At 44.2% G+C, this 18,592-nt stretch overlaps 1 protein-coding gene across 1 annotated transcript in view; it reads left to right on the forward strand.

Moving 5' to 3' along the window:
- The window catches only part of RANBP10 (RAN binding protein 10), a 542,287-nt gene that overhangs the window by 511,509 nt on the left and 12,186 nt on the right, over positions 1-18,592 (forward strand). The window contains exon 13 of the mRNA XM_078669990.1: positions 337-448. Within this exon, the coding sequence (XP_078526116.1) occupies positions 337-448 (112 nt within the window). The remainder of the gene's footprint in view (positions 1-336; positions 449-18,592) is intronic.

The raw sequence follows: 18,592 nt of genomic DNA on the forward strand, positions 1-18,592 counted from the left end.
AGGACTGTGCTTACATGCCTTCCCCTCTCTCTGACACAAATGGACCTTCTTATAGTGTTCATGTGGGGGTTGATAATTTACTTCCTCGATTGAGTAATTATGGACATATGGGATATGGTAAGGGTCCCTCTTAGCAAGTCAACAGTAATGTCTTTCACATGTGAGCAGACTAGTTCTCCCCCAGGTCAATCCTCAAAAAGGTACTTTTACACTAAAGCAGTTCTGCATAATCCACCGTTCTGGTATTGGTTCTTCTGTGTTTGATTGGTTCTGTGTGTGAACTAACGGTCATTCTTTTTTTTTCTCTGTTTCCTTTTGTCTTTTTTTTTTTTTTAGGATGCTTTCAGCCTACTGGCATATTCAGATCCTTGGAACTGCCCGGTCGGACAGCAGTTGGACCCAATCCAAAGAGAGCCTGTGTGTGCTGCTCTTAATAGTGCTATATTAGGTAATGTCATGAGGTGGAAAATGAAGTGGTTTGTTTGTTGTGGTTGGTGTAGATTGAAGACTCATTCTGAATTGTTATCTTTTCTGAGCTGCCGAACATTGTTACACTGAGTGAATCTCCAAGATAGTTTTCAACTCACACAATCACCCAAGCCCGCTGACACCCATAACACCAGTAGCGTAATGTTTCACTGAGCTGCCTCTAGCAGTTCCAAGTGTTAGGATTTTATTCAAGAGCAAGAAGTGCAATTAAAACTTAGTCACCAACTTTTTAATTTATAATTAAAATATCCCAAAATGCTTGAAAGTTCTACAAACAAAGTTGAGATAACAGATGATATAATTGAAACTAGTTTCTCCTATCACAGGTACAGTCTTACATAATGTGTACCCTTTTACTGTCTGATAAAGGCCAAGGAAGGTTTTGATTGTACCTTCCCGTAGCAGAGTCTTTTCTGTATTTAACAGAGAGAAAGCCAGGAGACCATTAAAGATGAGGATTCATCCAAGTCGGGTCTTCCATCCAACTATGGTTATAACCCCAGGAGTGGGTCTTTGCAGCCACCTTTTTATTTCTCTCCATGTTTTTCTTACAAACTTATCTTCCTGTATAGCAACACTCTAGTCTTGGTCTGTGTATTGGAGATCGATAGTGGATTTGATGACCAGGGTCAGCTTGATATGTCCTTATCAACTCAAAATACCCTGGGAATGCTTGAAAAGAGATATATAGCTTCCGTCATGACTTTCTAATAGGATGTTTCTATTGACCTTTGTTTTCCTGTGTTTTTTGTATTTGGATCCCAGCACCTTGTTGCTGGTGGTTCTGGAGTTCAGACCCTTTAAATGTTGCTTTGGCAGTTCAAGAAACCTGATTCTCCAGCATTGGATCTTTCATACTTTGTCATGCTTAAATTATTCCCCGATATCATGCTGAAAATCCTGAGATTGTTAACGCAGCAGTGTACATATACACTCAAACAACAGTGAAAAAACTACAAACTGCCAATCAGATGGATAAACATAGCTGCAATTTCTTTCTATCGCACATCTGGTGAATGGTTTGGAATCTTCTCTGGAAGTTGTATTACTCTAAAAATTCATTTTTTTGTCACGTGTTAACTTTTCTTCTCAACCCCCTAATACCGAAGGTAAGTCTCAAACTTCTTTTCATGGTTGGGCTACATACCCAGAGATACTTCTACAGTTATAGCAGATGCTCCTTCAAGGAATTAAAAGCTTATTTAAACTCAGTTGGCACCCGGGGAAGCCAGGAAAGTATATGTTGATGAGCTACATACAAAATGTGTACTTTATCTCCACAGGTATGGGCATTCTGCTAGAGAATGTTCAATTTGTAAGACTTTCAGCTCAAGGACTTTTCAGGATGGAAAAGGTCAATTCTTGGCTCTGGAGTCTGCTTCTGCTATGAGGATTCTGTCATCTCCAAAGATTGCTTTCAAGCAAACCTCCAACATGCCCTCTGCTTCTCATACTAAGGACCAACCTCTGGCATAGGTGACAAAACTTTGTTCAAAACTAAGATCTGTGAAACTAATGATTGGTCAGTTTTGGCCACTCCGAACAGTTCTTTGTTAATAACTTCTCCTGCTCCATCAGCAAGTAAGATGCAGCCTACTCAGTCAATGAAGACACCCTTGTCACTTAAGAAATCATTGTCGGCACCTGTGTCAACCAAGGCCTTGTTGACAGCTTGTTTGACAGCAATTCAAGTGTCCACTCTTTCAAGAGCAACCTTATTGACAATACATCTGCCGAGGATCCTTTCATTGTTGATATGACCATCCTGTTAACAACTCTTATTATGACATCACCATAGATATGGATGTCAACAACGTTACGTTTATGGAACAGGCAATGATGATGGCAAATTTTGCTACACTGTTGTCTATAGGTCCATTCATATCCAGTATATCTTTGTAGTCAATAATTTCACTAACGCTCATTACGACTATACCCTCACCTACAGAGCAACCAGCAGTAATTTTTTACCAAAGGTTCAGGTCCCTGCTGGTTTCTTGGACTCTGAACCACACTCTGCCTCTGTATAGATGTCTTCGCAGGTCTCGCCACTGAGATTTTACCCACCATTTCCAAGAAATTCATGAATGTATTCGGACAAACAATCCTTGATGGACCGGATGCAGTTAAGTACGTATTCAAAGCTAGTCTGGACATGACAGGCTGCATAGGTCGCTCGATTGACATCAGTATGATCTTACCTCGGTTACATTATTTGCCACTTTAAAGAAAGCATTTTGGCTGTGCTCCACGTTCCTCCTATTGATATCAGCCTGTGTCCAGCTCACTAGGTGGAAGAGTATTTCCACCTAAGCAAGATTTTTAAGTTCTCACTAATTTGTATAATAGAGACACAAAGACCATGAGGACATGTGCAGCACAAAAGTGAGCTAAACATCTATACAATCCATGCATGTACTATTCAGACCCCATACTCAAACACCCACAACGGCCATGGCCAGCTGGCACTTATCAAGTAATAGTAAAAGTGTCATTATCCATCTTGAATGTTCTACTACATATCCTAACAGTGCAGTCAGTGATGTTTGCAGTAGTTTAGCTATGACTTACACCAATCAGTTCTCATCTAAGAGTTGTGGAGCTTAATGTGAGGTTTCTTTTGTAGAGCTACACTGGGGTATATTAAATGCGATCTAGATATTTAAATGAAGCAGTTTGTACTGGTAATTCATAACAATCATTTTAGTTCACATGCAGCAGTAGCACTATGTCTTTTTTTCTTTTCCAAATGTATTTATAGAAAGCAGGTACACCAAAGAACAGAAATGTCCTGATAAAACAACACCATAGGTTACCCCAGATTAGGGGGAACAATAATACCTACTATCCCGTCAGCCACTGCAGTGCCTGTTAATTAGCCCAAAATGTCACCACCAGAGACCCAATTTTTTGGTGTTTACTTGTGCAGGATCTGACTAGGTAGATAAGTGCTTTCACCTTAGTACACCAGTCCATAGCTGCATGCCATGTGGAATTCCTAGATGCCCGCCCCCTTTTTCCAACCCACCCATAAGGAGTTTAGCTTCAAGCGGGTTATATTCTGGAGACGTACAATTTTCTCTGGATGCTAGGAGTGTATATGTCTCAACTGTATGTACTTGTGAAAATGAGCGGTGGAGAGTGCAAATTGGGATTGCAGTTGCTGAAAAGATTTCATAGATCTCTGCCATCCGTCCCACAGATAGGTGATGCCTATTCTGACCCTCAAATCACGACACATTTAGGAGTCCTTGCTCTTTCCAAAGTGAAATAAACAGTGTTGAGTTATTTTCTCATTTGGTTAACTGCAACGCGACATGCCATGGGAGGACCACTACTTAGATAGACTCAGGAAGGTATTGGGAGAGCAGGCCCATCCTGTCTTATCTTCAGTTTGAATGCCATAGTCGGTTTCACAACTCACCCTGGTTGGATGCACCCTTTTCATCCAGGTATTTGTCAACATAGCATGCAATGTAGATACCCAACAATTTGTTCTCAATTCGTTTTTGTTTTTTTGTAATGGGGTTCAAAACCAGGAGGTTCCATTGCGAATGTAGAGCATGCAGGCAAGGCAGGTTTACGCAGCCTGGAGTTTGCAAAACAGCCAGCACAGTGGTGTGCTGTACTTCTTTATAGTGTTCCAGAGACTGACTAGAATTCCCTTTCCAGTTTACATAGCCTATTTGTGTCAGTTGCCTGCATATCAACATCTCCTTGAACTCTTTGCCTGCATTGCAGGAGAAGGTATTAAAAAAAAATCACAAGGCCGATGGCATTTAATTTTTAATTTTCGGGCCACATTCCATTGTAAAAGTTTCTGTTTATCAGCAACTTCCTCTTATTAATAAAAGCTGCAAACCCATCTATTAACCTCTGGAGGCTTACCCATGTTCTTGATAAAAGTACTCCATCGTCCGCGTAAAGCAGGACCGGCACTTCCTTGCCCTCCACTATTCGGGAGTCCGCCTGTATCATCTTAAGTGTAGCATCAACCTCATTAATAAACAAAGTAAAACCTAGGGAGGCTAGAACACAGCCTTGACAGATACCGCATTTTACATTAAAATTAGGGGAACATTCACCCTTCTGGCCATAGCGAACTTTGGTTGATAAATTTTCGTAAAACCTGGCCAGGAAATAAATAATAGGTTTTGGGGCCCCGAGGTTAAGTAAAACCGGCCATAAAACTCCATGATCTACCAAATCAAATGCACTACTTAAATCCACGAAACCTAAAAAAAGCCGACCCTGTTTGACTAAGTATATTTTCCAATTAAAAGCTCCAAATTAATACACTGTTCCAACGTACCTAACCCTTTTCTAAAACCATATTGTACCTGTGCCATAATATCATTATCCAAAACCCACTCCTCCAGTCTTAACAATAAGACTCTGCTCATAATTTTTACTGAGGAGTCGAGTATGGAGATCGGACGGTAGTTTTTTTTGCTTCAGATTTGTCACCTGTTTTGTAGATGGGAATGATAACAGATTCTCCCCATGAAGACTGACAACCCTCCGTTACAGCGGCATTAAAAACTCTAGTTAGTATGGGTCCCCACAATTCCGGTATGGATTTGTATACATCAATGGGTACACCATCAGCCCCTGGTGCTTTCCCCCCTTTACTATTTCCTATACCTATCAGGACTTCATTCAGGGTTATATCAAGCGGGATAATAGGCCAGTAGTGTTGAATATTTGAATCTACTGAGGATGTACTGCTGGGATTAAAAATACTGGAAAAATAGGCCACCCGTTCCTCACAACTTACCTAAGTTTAAAGTTCTGGGACAGATTCAATTTTAAGCAATTTAGAATTCACTGTATCCCAGAAAAGCTTATTATTTGAGGTTTCAGCAGCGAGTGCAAGGTTGTCCCACGCCTCTTGTTGAAGCTCCTTCTTCCTTCATTTTAGGTTAAGATTATATTCTACTCTGAGTGCGTGGACTGCTGTTCTGTCCCTTGGTTTATTCGTAAGTGCTATTTTCAGGCAGTTTAGAGAGATAGTACAAGAGTGGTCAAACCAACCCCTGGCCTGTATTTGTTTCCTGAATGACGTCATGGACAATAGTTTAGAATGCATGCATTGATATTAAGAAAATTGGACAGTATTTTATGTAGTTCGGTCCCAACTAATAAACTGTCAATTTCGTTGCCACACACCTGTACTATTTTTTTTACATTTCACAGGAGTTTGCGTCACTCCATTTTATTCTTATACCATTGGGGCGAGACGGAGTGATGTTATTCATAACTGTACATGTTTCAACAGTCTTACGCCCCCATATATACATGCACATTATAATTGAATTATGGTCACTCATTGACAAATCAACAACCTGCAGGGGTAGAACATAGGTTTGCAAAGTTAACAGAGACTATAACATGGTCAATACAACTATGTGCAGCCCTTCCTGTACAAGTTGGAATCTCCTGTCCACTCCCATCCTTAGCACATTGCAGAATATCCAAATCAAATTCTGTCAGTACTGCGTTCAGGGTATTACCATAGGTAGTATGAGGAAAGTGTAAATAATCATTACCCTCTTCGTTTTGACACCCACACATTTTTGTCATCGACAAGGGACAAATATTAACATTAAAATCACCGAGCCAAACAATATTCGGGTAGATACTTTCCCAAATAGCCATTCTATCTAATTCCAGTTTAAATTCTAAAACTATGCTATGACGGGTAGAATCAAATATATTATTATAGAAATTAATCAACACCACATCCTGGTCATCCCTATGATGCAACCAGAGTAACTGTGAATGATGCCCTTTCTTTATCGAGGGTAACAAAATACAAAATGTGGATAATTTTTGTTATTTGGGTATTTCCTTTTCTTCAGATGGGAAATGGAATTATGAAACATCTCAGGTTCAGGCTAAACTGAGGAAGAGCATATACGCTGTTTTTATATTTGCTACCAACCTGGGGGACTGCCGTTTTAAAGATATGATTGAGATTTATAAAGCGAGATGTACATCTGTTGCACTTCATGGGGCTAGGCTTTGGGGTCCCGAATCTGGTCACAATATACAGGTGGAAGAGAACTCCTTTTTAAAAAAAGCTTTTCTGCCTTCCGGCTTCAGCCTCCTCCAAACTTATCCATTGTGAGGTTGGTCTTAACTATCTGAGGGATTTAATAGCCTTGAGACCACTTCAGTTATGGAGATCGATATGGCTAAAAGAGGAGACTATTTTACCAAGTCCATTATAAATGATTGCCTACGCCTGGAAAATTACTTAAAGATACCCTGGCTTAACTATTTAACTAAAACTCACGGGGACATTTTTTATCAATCTATTTTGGGAATGCGTAATGAAACTTCAGCTATGTCAAAACAGGAGTTAAAGAGCACTTTCCTGTCTCATAAGAATGTATGTAGGAGGGGAACAATAAGGGAACAAACCACTTAACAGTTTTACCATCTATACATAGATACGATGGGTTTTTAAGCCTATCTTTTACTCGTTACAAGATCTTCCCATCGTTATGTACTTACAAGATTGAGGCTAGGGCTTGTGCATCACCTGGTTGCGTTCCCTATGATGAATCAGTACCCCGTTTCCCCTTGTCCCTGTGATGGGATTATAAATCAGAGCACGTTGCACTTTTTGTTTTTGTGACCTGTTTTTTGTCTTTTAGGATTGCCTATCTTAAACCTTTGTTAAAGAAGTATGAAACTAATACCATTAATGATGCTATGACCCTACTTTTTGCACTCAAAGAACCTGATATTTGTTTTTATACTGCCACATTCAGTGCAATTAAGGCTAGAAAGAGTATGCTGTTCTAACTCCAATTTTACCCCCCATTATGTTTAGGGAAGTTTTATTGATCATGCACCTCTCACTTTAGATTTTGCACCTTGAGCACTGAGCTCGGCGCCCGATCCCCCGAAGTTCGCCTGATCCCGGCGTCCCCCGGTCCCCCAAACGGAGCCACATGAGCAGGGGGCGACCTGGATCGGAGGGGCGTTGTTAATTGCCCGAAAACCCGGCTCGAACAGATCGCGGTGGCCCAGTGAGAGGAAGCCGAACACCGAAGAACCCAAGATGGTGCCGGTCGCTGTCGCACCCTCCGACTGAAGCTAGCGCTGGCGCCTATTACTGGGGGCGAGGAGCTGCGATCGGAGAGGCGCTGAGGAGGAGAGCGCTGTGCCCCCGAGGACGATTGCGGGATCGTTGCAGAGCGATATAGCTCCTGGGACAGAGGTGAGCAGTTGCCGCGGTCACGGAGGACATGGGACGCTCCGAGCCATTGGGCTGGCCTCCCGGGGTTGCGGAGGGCCCAGAAGGATGCCGGAGCTGGTCGGGAGACACGCTCAGCCTGCGGACAGGAAGAAGGCTCCCCCCCTCCTAGAACAGAGGACGGCGTGTAGTGGCTGGTCCCTGCGGGGGGTCCCACAACTGGGGGCTTGACCGCGAACAAGAAGCTGGTCGGATTTGGGGATTTTCTGCCTCCACTCGCTGAAACGATCTGCACATTTGGGTCAAATTGGCCTTGGTGAGCACTGGAGGTCAGAGGGGATACCGCAATGAGCGGGCATGAGGGGCCCGGGCCAGTACTGATTGAGCCCTCCTCACCAGGAGAGACAGGGTGGAGATACAGGTGGTGGCTTGGCGGCATGTGGGTGAGTGCGGGACGTCCTGAGGCGTGACCATAGGGATGCTATAGCAGGCCCACAGGATGAACCTGGAGCCACTGAGCGAGTGCAAGATTGCGGCGATGGGCGGCGGACCTGGGTTTGCCCTTTGATATAGGATTGAGACGACTCGGAACCGCCTTGGGAACTGAGTGAGGGGCCTGGTGGGAGAGGCGGCGAGCTGAAGGTGACTGGCACCCTACATGGTGGACTCTGCAAGACCAAGTATCGCCCTGGCTATACAGCTCCTAGAGATGGGGACGCTTCCCGAGTAGCATGGCTCTGGTGGGAAGAGGCCATTGTGGACTATGAGGAGTGAGGGAGGTGCGGCCCTGTAGAACAGATCGGGAGGCGAGGGGGCACCGCAACGCAGGATTGGAGTGCGACACAAGCTACAGCCATGGGCAAGCCTCGAGGACGGAAAGAAGGGGATCCACCCCCATCGTACGCCGACTCACCGCCTCAGGAGACTCGAGGTGAGCAGGGAATGCCACAGGACTCAGGGATTCAACTGCAACTCGACAAAATCTTGTCGTCCATAACGGATACTCGAGCTGCTCTCCAGCAGGACATTGCGCAGGTTGCAACGGGACTGGGTCTGCTGCGGGCTGACCACTCTAAACTTGCTGACCGGGTGAAGCAATCCGAAACAACACTTGAGGATATGGGCCCTGCACAGACCGCATTAACCGCATCGCTGGCGGGCATCCTGGATCGTCTCACGGTGCTGGAGCGATGGGCGGAAGATGCAGAAGGCAGGAATAGATGCAACAACATCCGCGTGGTGGGTCTGCCAGAGAAAATTTAAGGATCGGACATGGTAGCCTATTTAGAAAATTGGCTCCAAACTGTTGTTGCCCCTGAGGGACTGTCGAGCTTCTACACCTTGGAGCGGGCGCACCGAGTCCCGACTAGGCCGCCGCTGCAAGGACGCCCTCCTCGACCAGTGGTGGCGCAGCTACTACACTTTCGGGATTGCGACTTGCTTCTTCGGAGGGCCCGTAGCGATGGCCCATTCCAGGTGGGCAACAGTAAGGTTACTCTTTTCCCAGATTACTCATTCAACACGCAGCGGCGCCGCATGCCCTTCCAGGCGGTGAACAAGGAACTACGCACAGAAGGGATTCAGTATTCTCTTTTCTTCCCAGCCAAGTTGCGCATAGTACTTGACGGAAAGGCCCACTTTCATGACACGCCGGAGAAGCCTGGGAATGGCTGGAATCGTATAGAGCGGGAAAGGATGGCCAGGAAGCAGAGGCACAGGAGTTGGCTGGTGACTCTCGATCTCGCAGACGGCCATAGAGCGTAAGGGGGCTCTGGAAGTGGTGTCTGCGATCTCCGGAGAACTGCAGAAGACCTCACTGGAGGCGTCAGAACTTGGCAGTGACAAGGGCCAATCGGAGGTGGAGTCCTCTGTATCGGACGATCAACGACTGCCAACGGTTACCCCTGGCACGGTAGATGGACTACTGGATGAGTAGACATTGGGTTACTTATGGGGCGGGGAGTCCGGCTCTGGAATAATGTACTACAATGAGTATTTCTTTTTTGAGTGGGGGTGGTAATGGAGGACTGGTAATGGGGGGTGCCGGGAGTATGAATCAGGGGTGCCCAGGGTCGGGATGGTGACGATGGTTATGGGGATTCCGGGGGGACCCAGGAGGTATTACTTCTGGGGGGATTTTGAGGCTGGCAATGGATATGTTATAGACTTTCCAGCAGGTCGTCTATCAGGCTCTATCTGGAGTTAAGTTATAATCTATGCACTTTAAACTGCACTTTGTGAAGTTCCAGTGTTACTCTTAACACTAACTATGTAAAGCTGTTATGTGTTAATTGTTTAGATTAAGAGAACCGATGCAATGTGCGATGTATAATGGAAAATAGTAATTGTATGTCCTTTTAACATGTATGCCTATATTTATTAATTTTAACTGTCATGTGTTATAATTTGTGCTTTTATGGTTGTATGTCCCAACCGAATAAAGCTGTTTTGAATTGAATTGACAAGGCCGATGAATACAGTGAGGCATATCTGGCCACCCAGCTCACTGTTCATAGCCCCCAGTGCTATCCTTAGTTGGACTGTTACTGACGCCGGAGATCCGAGACGCTACCATCGAGGATGGTTTATTGACCATACGGGCAACTACCATAAATCGATATTATCTTTGAAATTGAATATTGAGCTAAGGAGAGACATTCTTAATTGAAGATAGAGACTCTGCACATATTGAAAAGGTTAATACCTGGCATAATATCGGACATATATGTTCTCCTAATGGAATAGGACCATTAAGATGAGTCTAACATAGCGAGGTAATCCAAACCCAGGAAATATATATACACTTATGGATGAGGATTTCGGATCAGAAACACCCAGCGTCTTGAAAATTATTTAGCCCTGAAGAAGTTCTGGTAACGGAACGAAACGCGTTGGCTGGTGTTTGTATGGACTATTAAAGGAACATTGAATTCCATATATCTTTTCATCATTGCTTACGATTCAGCGTCTGTATGAATGTGAGCGGCCTAACGAGTTAATACTCTTCGACGAACTATTGGACATTTAACTTTGCAGCGGTGCTTTTTCATTTATAAAAAATATAGATTATTTCCAACTTTTTGGATATGCCCTTGGGGACAGGGGGCATTTGAAAATTGCACGCCAGTACTTTAGAAATCAGCAACACAAATTATATTGGTGATATTAGGATTGGTGCTTGGGACAGGAGTGGTCCACTGTCCGCAGTTCTGTTACATAGCCCCCAGTGTGTTCCTATTACCTTCTGGATTAAGTAGGTTGGCCTAGACAGCTTGATACACAAGACAGACATTGGCTTTCCGACTTGACCTGATCTCTCTCCACCACCAAATGCAGCATGAAATTCCCCTAAGTGAGTAGTGTTCCCTGAACTTACACCCCAGCAGCACCAGTGCCAAGGCAAAAAGCAGGGGTGACCCTGAGCAGTCCTGACGTGCCCCCTTACCAATCAGAAAGGAACCAGATTATAGCTGCTTACTAGCACCCTTCCAGTGAATTCTGCATGTAATAGTCTAATAAGGCTGATGATATATAGGTCAGATTGCTGCGGCAACACTAGCCTATCCATCAGGTGGGTTATCCTTACTGCAGTAAATGTATGACGTTTTTTATTGTCATCACTTAATAGTGATAGTGGTCCATTTGATTGGATTTATTGTTTTTTTTGTTAGACTTTAAAGCGGTAACTACTATCTCCTCTTTGGTGGTGTGTTATAGTTGTCCAATCTCCAATCCCTCTGTATATTCTAGTACCCACTGCAGTGCCAGAACATTTTTATATGCTGTATAAAACTCGTCAGTTAGGCCATTGAAACCTCGAGACTTATTTCCTGCAGAACCATCTCTGGCCAGTTAAATTCATCCACATATGGAGGCTCCAATTGTGAGGCTTGGTGTTCCTCGCGCACGGAGGCCGTAATCACATCATCAAGGTACTCATTAATGCATTCAGACTTTGGAGTCCCCTAAATTTCATATATTTTAGCAGAAAAGTCAATATATACTTGTAGAATAGCCTCTCTGCTGTATTTTAAAATCGATAGCCTTCCGAATATTGCAACGTGCCTTGCATATGTGCTGTAGGAGCAAAGTAACCACATGAGCCCCAGTTTGAAGAAAATTATGAAGATTTTCTAGCGCACAAGTGCGTCTATTGTAAAAAGGCAATATCTACGCTGTACCTGTCTTGTATCCTATCACCAACTTCCTCCTATGGTTATTCATCCCAGAAAACATTCTACGAAATGAGATTGATGCCATGTTTATGACTCTGATGAGGTTTCTAGATGGAACCTGCCCGCTCCAGATAGGATATGCAGTGCAGAGGTCAAATAAATGAGCCATTGTGCCATAACATTTGTGTCTCAAAGCAACCCCACCCTGAAAAGCTGTTGACCTATCAAAAGCTTTTATTTTGACAGGTTGAAATGCCGTTTTTATACTGCTATAGTCAAACCACTCTGGTAGGCCTGAAGCCATGTTTGCACTGCCACTGTAGTGGATGGCACAATAGGGGTTTCAGTCCACTAGTGGTATTTAACTTCCAGATCCAGGGTACACTTTGTACTTTATACTAGGGACTTACAGGCAAGTTAAATATACCAGTTAGGAGTTTTCTAATTCAACCATGTTAAAAGGGCACTACCACTTTATCACTGGTTAGCAGGGGTAAGGTGCACATAGTTCTAAAGCCAGCAAAACTATAGGGGTCAGTAAATGGTGAAAGATTTGTGATGACCACGCAGAAAAGAGAGATTTCCTACACCGCCTTTAAAGGGAAATAATTACTGCTTCTCTACATATTAAGGCCAGAAGCAATACAGAGATTGAATTGCCTAGTAGAAATTGACAATCTGTAAGTACAGTAGTGCTAACAGTACATTAGTTCTCTTAGCTGGTTGATTTTTGGTAAAAGCTCATAAATGTCTCTAAGCTGTAGTATGTTAAGATTCTTTGTAAGAGCACATTTTGTCATCAAGTTTGCAAACATCTTGTGAAATGTTGACAGTTTTCTTCTTAAATTCTGCTGCTTTTTAAAATTAAATTCACGCCTGTTGAATTCAAATTAGTGGGAGCAGAGGGCAAAGACAGTTAATATGGAGCGATGCCAAATGGCCTAACCGCTCCCAACCTGGCCATCCTCCGGCAATCAAATACTTGAGACCAAGTTTTGGGGGTTTCAAAGTGGCGTTGCATGCTTTGAATTCACCTGGAGTTTTGAAGCATGGGCCCCTTAGTTGTGGTGCAAGCCTGTTGCCCTGAAGAGCTTCATGGTTCCCGTTTGCTTTGCCAGGCTGACAACTTGGATAGGCAAAGCTAGCTGGATCCCTTTAGCAGTGCTGCCTATGCTAGACTTCTGCACCCCTGCATTGTGACTTCAATTGCTCGAGCCTAGGAATCGACTGTACTACTCAGAGAATAGGACTTCCTCTGGTGGAGCTGATGTGCTTGCTGGTGGGCCCTCACCTTCCCTGGTGAAGACCACTCCCTTTACCCCAGGGAACCTGCCGCAGTCTGCCAGGTGGATCTAACAGACATCCGGTTGGGAGTGAGTGTACCTCGCCTTTACTGATTGGGCAGACTCAGCAGGATAGTCCTTTGAGATTGGAAATTAGCTCTGGATGTTATCCTCTGAAGGCAGGTTCTATGAGCCTGGACAGCACACTGGGCAGAGAACAAGTTAGCACAGTCACTGTTGAATGATTGTATTGTATCATACTTGTAGGGCATGCCTTTCTTTGTCGGTAAGTACTGCCTTCTGAGAACTTTTGATATAAAGACTGATGTTTGGTTGTTGTGGACTCACAGTTCAGATTTATGGTTAGCGCAACGTAGCCTGCCTGCGCTAGAAATCTCAGCAAACTTAGGGCCTTGCAATTGCTTTGTCCTGATAGCCTGTAATCACTTCCTGGTATACCACCTGTATAATTTATACCACAAAGTCTGCTTTGTCCTTGGCACTACATTCCTGGTATGGGAATATGGGCCAACAGAGGATCAGCAGGCCTGAAACTTTAGTACTGGTGACTTAGTGCACCTAAAAATGTGCTGTAAGATGGACACTGTTACATCAGACTCCTGTGGATGATAGCAACTTAAGCCAAATATTACAAGTCATCCAAGACAATAGGGTGGTGATGGAGACTAAAATTAATGCTTTGTCAGTGATGTTATCTTTCTGCATTTATTCTAAAACAAATTGAAAGCTAAAGTGAGAGATGTCAATGAAAATTGCAAGACTGATGCCTGAAAGTTTATGCCGTGACAGTAGGTGAAGGACATGACTGAGTGAATTTAATACTTGAAGTATAGGGCTGAGGATACTCAAAATGGTTTCAGATGCAACAATTTAAGGATGGCTGGGCTGCCATAAAACGTGGAGGGTCCAAACATGGAACTCTTTATTAAGGATTGGCTCACCACGATAATGTCATAAAGACTTGTGTGTTTTTCTCCATTTAGCAAACACATAGAGCACCAGCCCCTCCACTTCCCTTGCCACATCAACCGAGACCTGCATTATAGAGACAAGACATCAGTGTCCCATTGCTGTTGAAAATGCTACTGTTCTGACATTGGTCTCACACACCACCTGGTGTCGTCATACTTCATCATTGACCAGTCCTCGTCCCCCAGAAACTCGGTTTGGTGGAGGGCGGGCATACACCTGATGACAGGGATGTATTTCTAAACTAAGTGGGGGCCTGTAGGGAGTGAGTCAGATTTAAAAAACATTCTAGTCACCAGTATAGTCACCAAATTAATTTAAATGCGGCTGGTAACTATATGGTATTTAAAAGCAAGTGAACGGTGCAATGGAGAATTATTGTCCCCTCACCGTTGTGGGTGTGGTCCACATGTTTCTGCCGAGTGGCCCACATGGGTCCGTGGCATTCATCAGGACCTAATAGAAAAGAAAGGAGGGCTACGTTCTTACCAGCCTTGTGTTGATAAGATGCCACTAGGTGGGGTGACCTATATCACACCACAACGAATGGGCTCAGTTTAAAGCCTTAGGACAGGAACCTAAATGCTCCTCTCCCACTCATCATCTGGGAGGAGAGGAGCACACGAAAAAGTGTCTTTAGGGGAGACGCACCTTGATGAAAGTCTGACCACAGGGGTTTCCTTCTTTGCCCTTCTCCCATGGGGCATTTAGGTTAAGGGTGCGGGAACTCATAAGACTTCCGATAATGCAAAGGGATATTTCATATATAATTTTGTCTACACTCCTTCGAGTAGAGCAGATGTTATGGCCCTTAAGACTACCTTGCCCGATCCTCGGAAAAATCCCACCGCCTTCTATGAGGAGGTGGAGGGAGCAATCAGCTCTGGCACTATGACCTTAGCGGATATAGATATGTTGTTTGGGCTTATTTTTCCCCCTGATATGTGGAGTACAATACGTAAAATTAATGACGCTGTGGCATTTGGTGACACCGGGGAAAAATTAGAAGAAATAGATGCGGACAGGGAACCTGCCCAGAAGCCCTAACAAGAGATATTCGATCTTCCTAAAGCTATGGTGACTAAATTGAAGACTCTCATACCCCCTAAGAAATAAATTGGACTACGTTAGCGTCCTGTAAACAGAAAAAGGAAGAGTCAGTTTCTGACTTCTTTTCAAGGTTTGAGGAGACATTTCATGACTTTAGTGGCCAGTCGTTGGCTGACGAGACAGGCAAACACCTGTTTGTTGACAAATTTGTTGCTAATATGTTACCTGAATTATCTAGTCGCCACAAGGCCAGTGAAAGTTCTTGGACCACGTCCTCCCCAGTTTCCCTTCTGACAATGGCATAATATCATGAGCGACAGGAACAGGAAGCAAAGGGAAGGGAAGATAAAAAGGTTAAGGATTTAAAAACAAAGGTTATAATGGCTCAGGCGTATGGTCCACCATTTAGGAGAGGTGGAGGATGCGGACGTGCAATGCATACACCCGGAGCACTCCCTCTCCTTCGGGCGAATTTGTCTCCTGATCAGTGTGCCTATTGTAAAGAGACTGGGCACTGGCGCTCTGAGTGCCCCCTTTTGCAAGGCCAACAATACCAGCGAGGAAGGGGAAGTATGAGAGGGCGTCCAGGGAATGTAGGCAGCAGGGGAAGTGTAAGTGCTCGCCCCCGGTTTGAGGCAGTCGAACAGGGACCAAACTACCCTAATACCTGTGACAAACCACACCAATACCAAATGACTGATTATTCTGCTGATAAGCCTACAGATTCCGATTATGCATAGGGATGCCCAGGACGGGGTGTGGGACCGGTTGAGGTGCCAGTTGATCAAATGGGTCCATATGTTGACGCAAATGTCTTGGGATCTACTGATCGATTTCTGGTGGATACAGGGGCTACCCGTAGTGCCCAGTCTAAAAGACTGGTTCCTAGGGCTCCCCTGTCTGGCACATTGATAACATCAATAAGGTTTGACGGAACACCTACACCTACCCCACTATCACAGCCACTTGAATTCGGACTAGATAGATTCACTGCAACATATCCATTCTTGCTCTCCCCTAACACTCCAGATAGCATTGTAGGTATCGATATGCTAAAATATTTTCGTGCTATGATACGGTATTCCCCAGAACTTGTACGTGTTATCCTTAATGACAACTATCCAATGGTTGATAGATCTTGCCTTATCAATGAGGATGTCGCTCTGGCGTCCCTACCCTGCACTTTGTGGGCTAAATCAGACACTGATGTGGGTCAAATGGTTATTCCACCTGTACAAATTCAAGTGAATGAGGGTGCCTCGTTTGCCCCAATGTAAGATATCTCGGGAGGGCGAGGAAGTATTAGCAGGTATTGTTCATGATTTGATTAAAGTAGGTGTAGTGGAAGAGGTTCCCTATAATACCTGCAATAGCCCTATCCTTCCTGTTTTGAAAAAGGACACTGATACTAAGATTTACAGGTTTAATATTGATTTGTGTGAGATCAATAAAATAGTGGTGCCCCAATATCCGGTAGTTTCTGACATGACATAATCCTCCTCACTATGGTCCTTCCACTGCCACCACATTCTCCATGATTGATGTGAAAAATGTGTTTTTCTCAATACCTATTCAACCGGACAGCCGTTATCTATTTGGATTCACACTGAAAAACAGATCATTCAGGTTCTGTAGAGCTCCACAGGGCGATACAGAAAGTCCTAGTATTTATAGTCAAGCATTAAAGACAAAACGTGATTCCTTTCCTGTACCAAAAGGGGTGGTTCTAAGTCAGTATGTGGATGACATTTTGCTTGCAGATACTCCGGAACTATGTGAAGAAGGTACATTGTTACTATTATCCTTTCTTGCATCACATAATCACAAAGTCTCTAGAAAGAAATTGCAATACTGTAGACAGCAGGTTACCTATTTAGGTCACCTCCTGTCTAAGGAGGGACGTGCGCTCACACCAGATCGCATTTGGACCATTCTAGACATTCCTGTACCCCGTACTCAAAAAGATGTCCATGCATTGATTGGCCTTACTTCCTTTTGTAGGCAGTGGATCCCCTGTTTTTCGCATATTAAACCTTTGTTAGCCCTTTTGACCAAAGACACCCCGATGCCCCTCCCATGGACTGCTGAGTGCCAGAGCGCCTTCCAACATTTAGGTCAAGTCCTTTGCTCTGCACCAGTTCTAGGTACCCCAGATTACACTGAATCTTTCACACACTATGTACATGAAAGGGAAAGTTGTCTCCTTTCGGTCTTAGCACAGATGCACGGTGATAAACAACGCCTGTGTGCTTATTTTTCAGCTGTCCTCGACCCAGTCGCTCGTGCATTGCCTGGATGTTTTTGGGCAGTGGCAGCAACGGCTGTATCCATACCCCAGAGTAAAGGAATAGTTCTATCACACAAATTGCTTGTGTTAGTACCCCATTCAGTTGATGCATTGCTAAACCAAACAAAGATGCAGCATTTGACTAGTGCTTGCTTGACAGGATATGAATTGACACTTTTAGCCCTCCATATCATGCTGAAAAGAGGTTTGACACTAAATCCCGCCACATTACTGCCATTTCCATCCACTCAGCCTCAGTCACAAGAGTCACATGATTGCATATTTCTCACTGAAGTACAAACAAAAGGTCGAGTTGACCTGCAAGACACTCCCTTCTCCATTACAAACGGGGAGTTATGGGTTGACGGATCATGTTTGAATTGCCCGGTGGCACTACATCTGCTGCCAGTGCAATTACGACATGCCAGACAATAGTTGAGACAGCTCGTATCCCACAGAAATCAGCGCAAGCAGCTGAACTGATCGCTCTAACCAGAGCATGTGAGCTTAGTACAGACCTCAATGTCAGTGTCTACACTGATAGTCAGTATGCGTTCGGGGTAGTGCACAATTTTGTCCGCCTGTGGAAAGAACGCGGTTTTCTCACTTCACATGGAACACAGATAGTGCATGCAGAACTAGTGTACAATCTTCTTACTGCCTTAACTTATCCTAAGAAAATAGCTTTTGTCAAGTGTAGCGCACACAAGAAGGTGACAGACAAAATAGGAGCAGATAATTCCTTTGCAGATTGTACAGCCGTTGAGACTACTATGCAGCGAAGCACCACGTCTATGTATGTGGTTAAGTTGCAAGCTGAGCGTTGGCATGATGCTAGACAGGAAGTGTTGGCTATGCAACAAACTGCCTCCTTTGATGAATTAGACCAATGGTCTAAGGGGGAACATTGGACGATGGGGGCTGTTGGAGGAACAAAGATATGACTAAATGGAAGTTGCCCACTGCATACCTATATCCTCTGATTCATATGGCACATGGTCCAGCCCATGTTGGTGCATATTCAGTAGCAAAGCAGCTTATGCAAGTCTGGAACCATCCTGACATTGCTGTTACCGCTAAAAAGATAGCCCAGTCTTGCCTGGTCTGCCTC

The sequence above is a fragment of the Lissotriton helveticus genome, chromosome 12 (genome assembly GCF_964261635.1).
Source record: "Lissotriton helveticus chromosome 12, aLisHel1.1, whole genome shotgun sequence".
Lineage (NCBI taxonomy): Eukaryota > Metazoa > Chordata > Amphibia > Caudata > Salamandridae > Lissotriton > Lissotriton helveticus.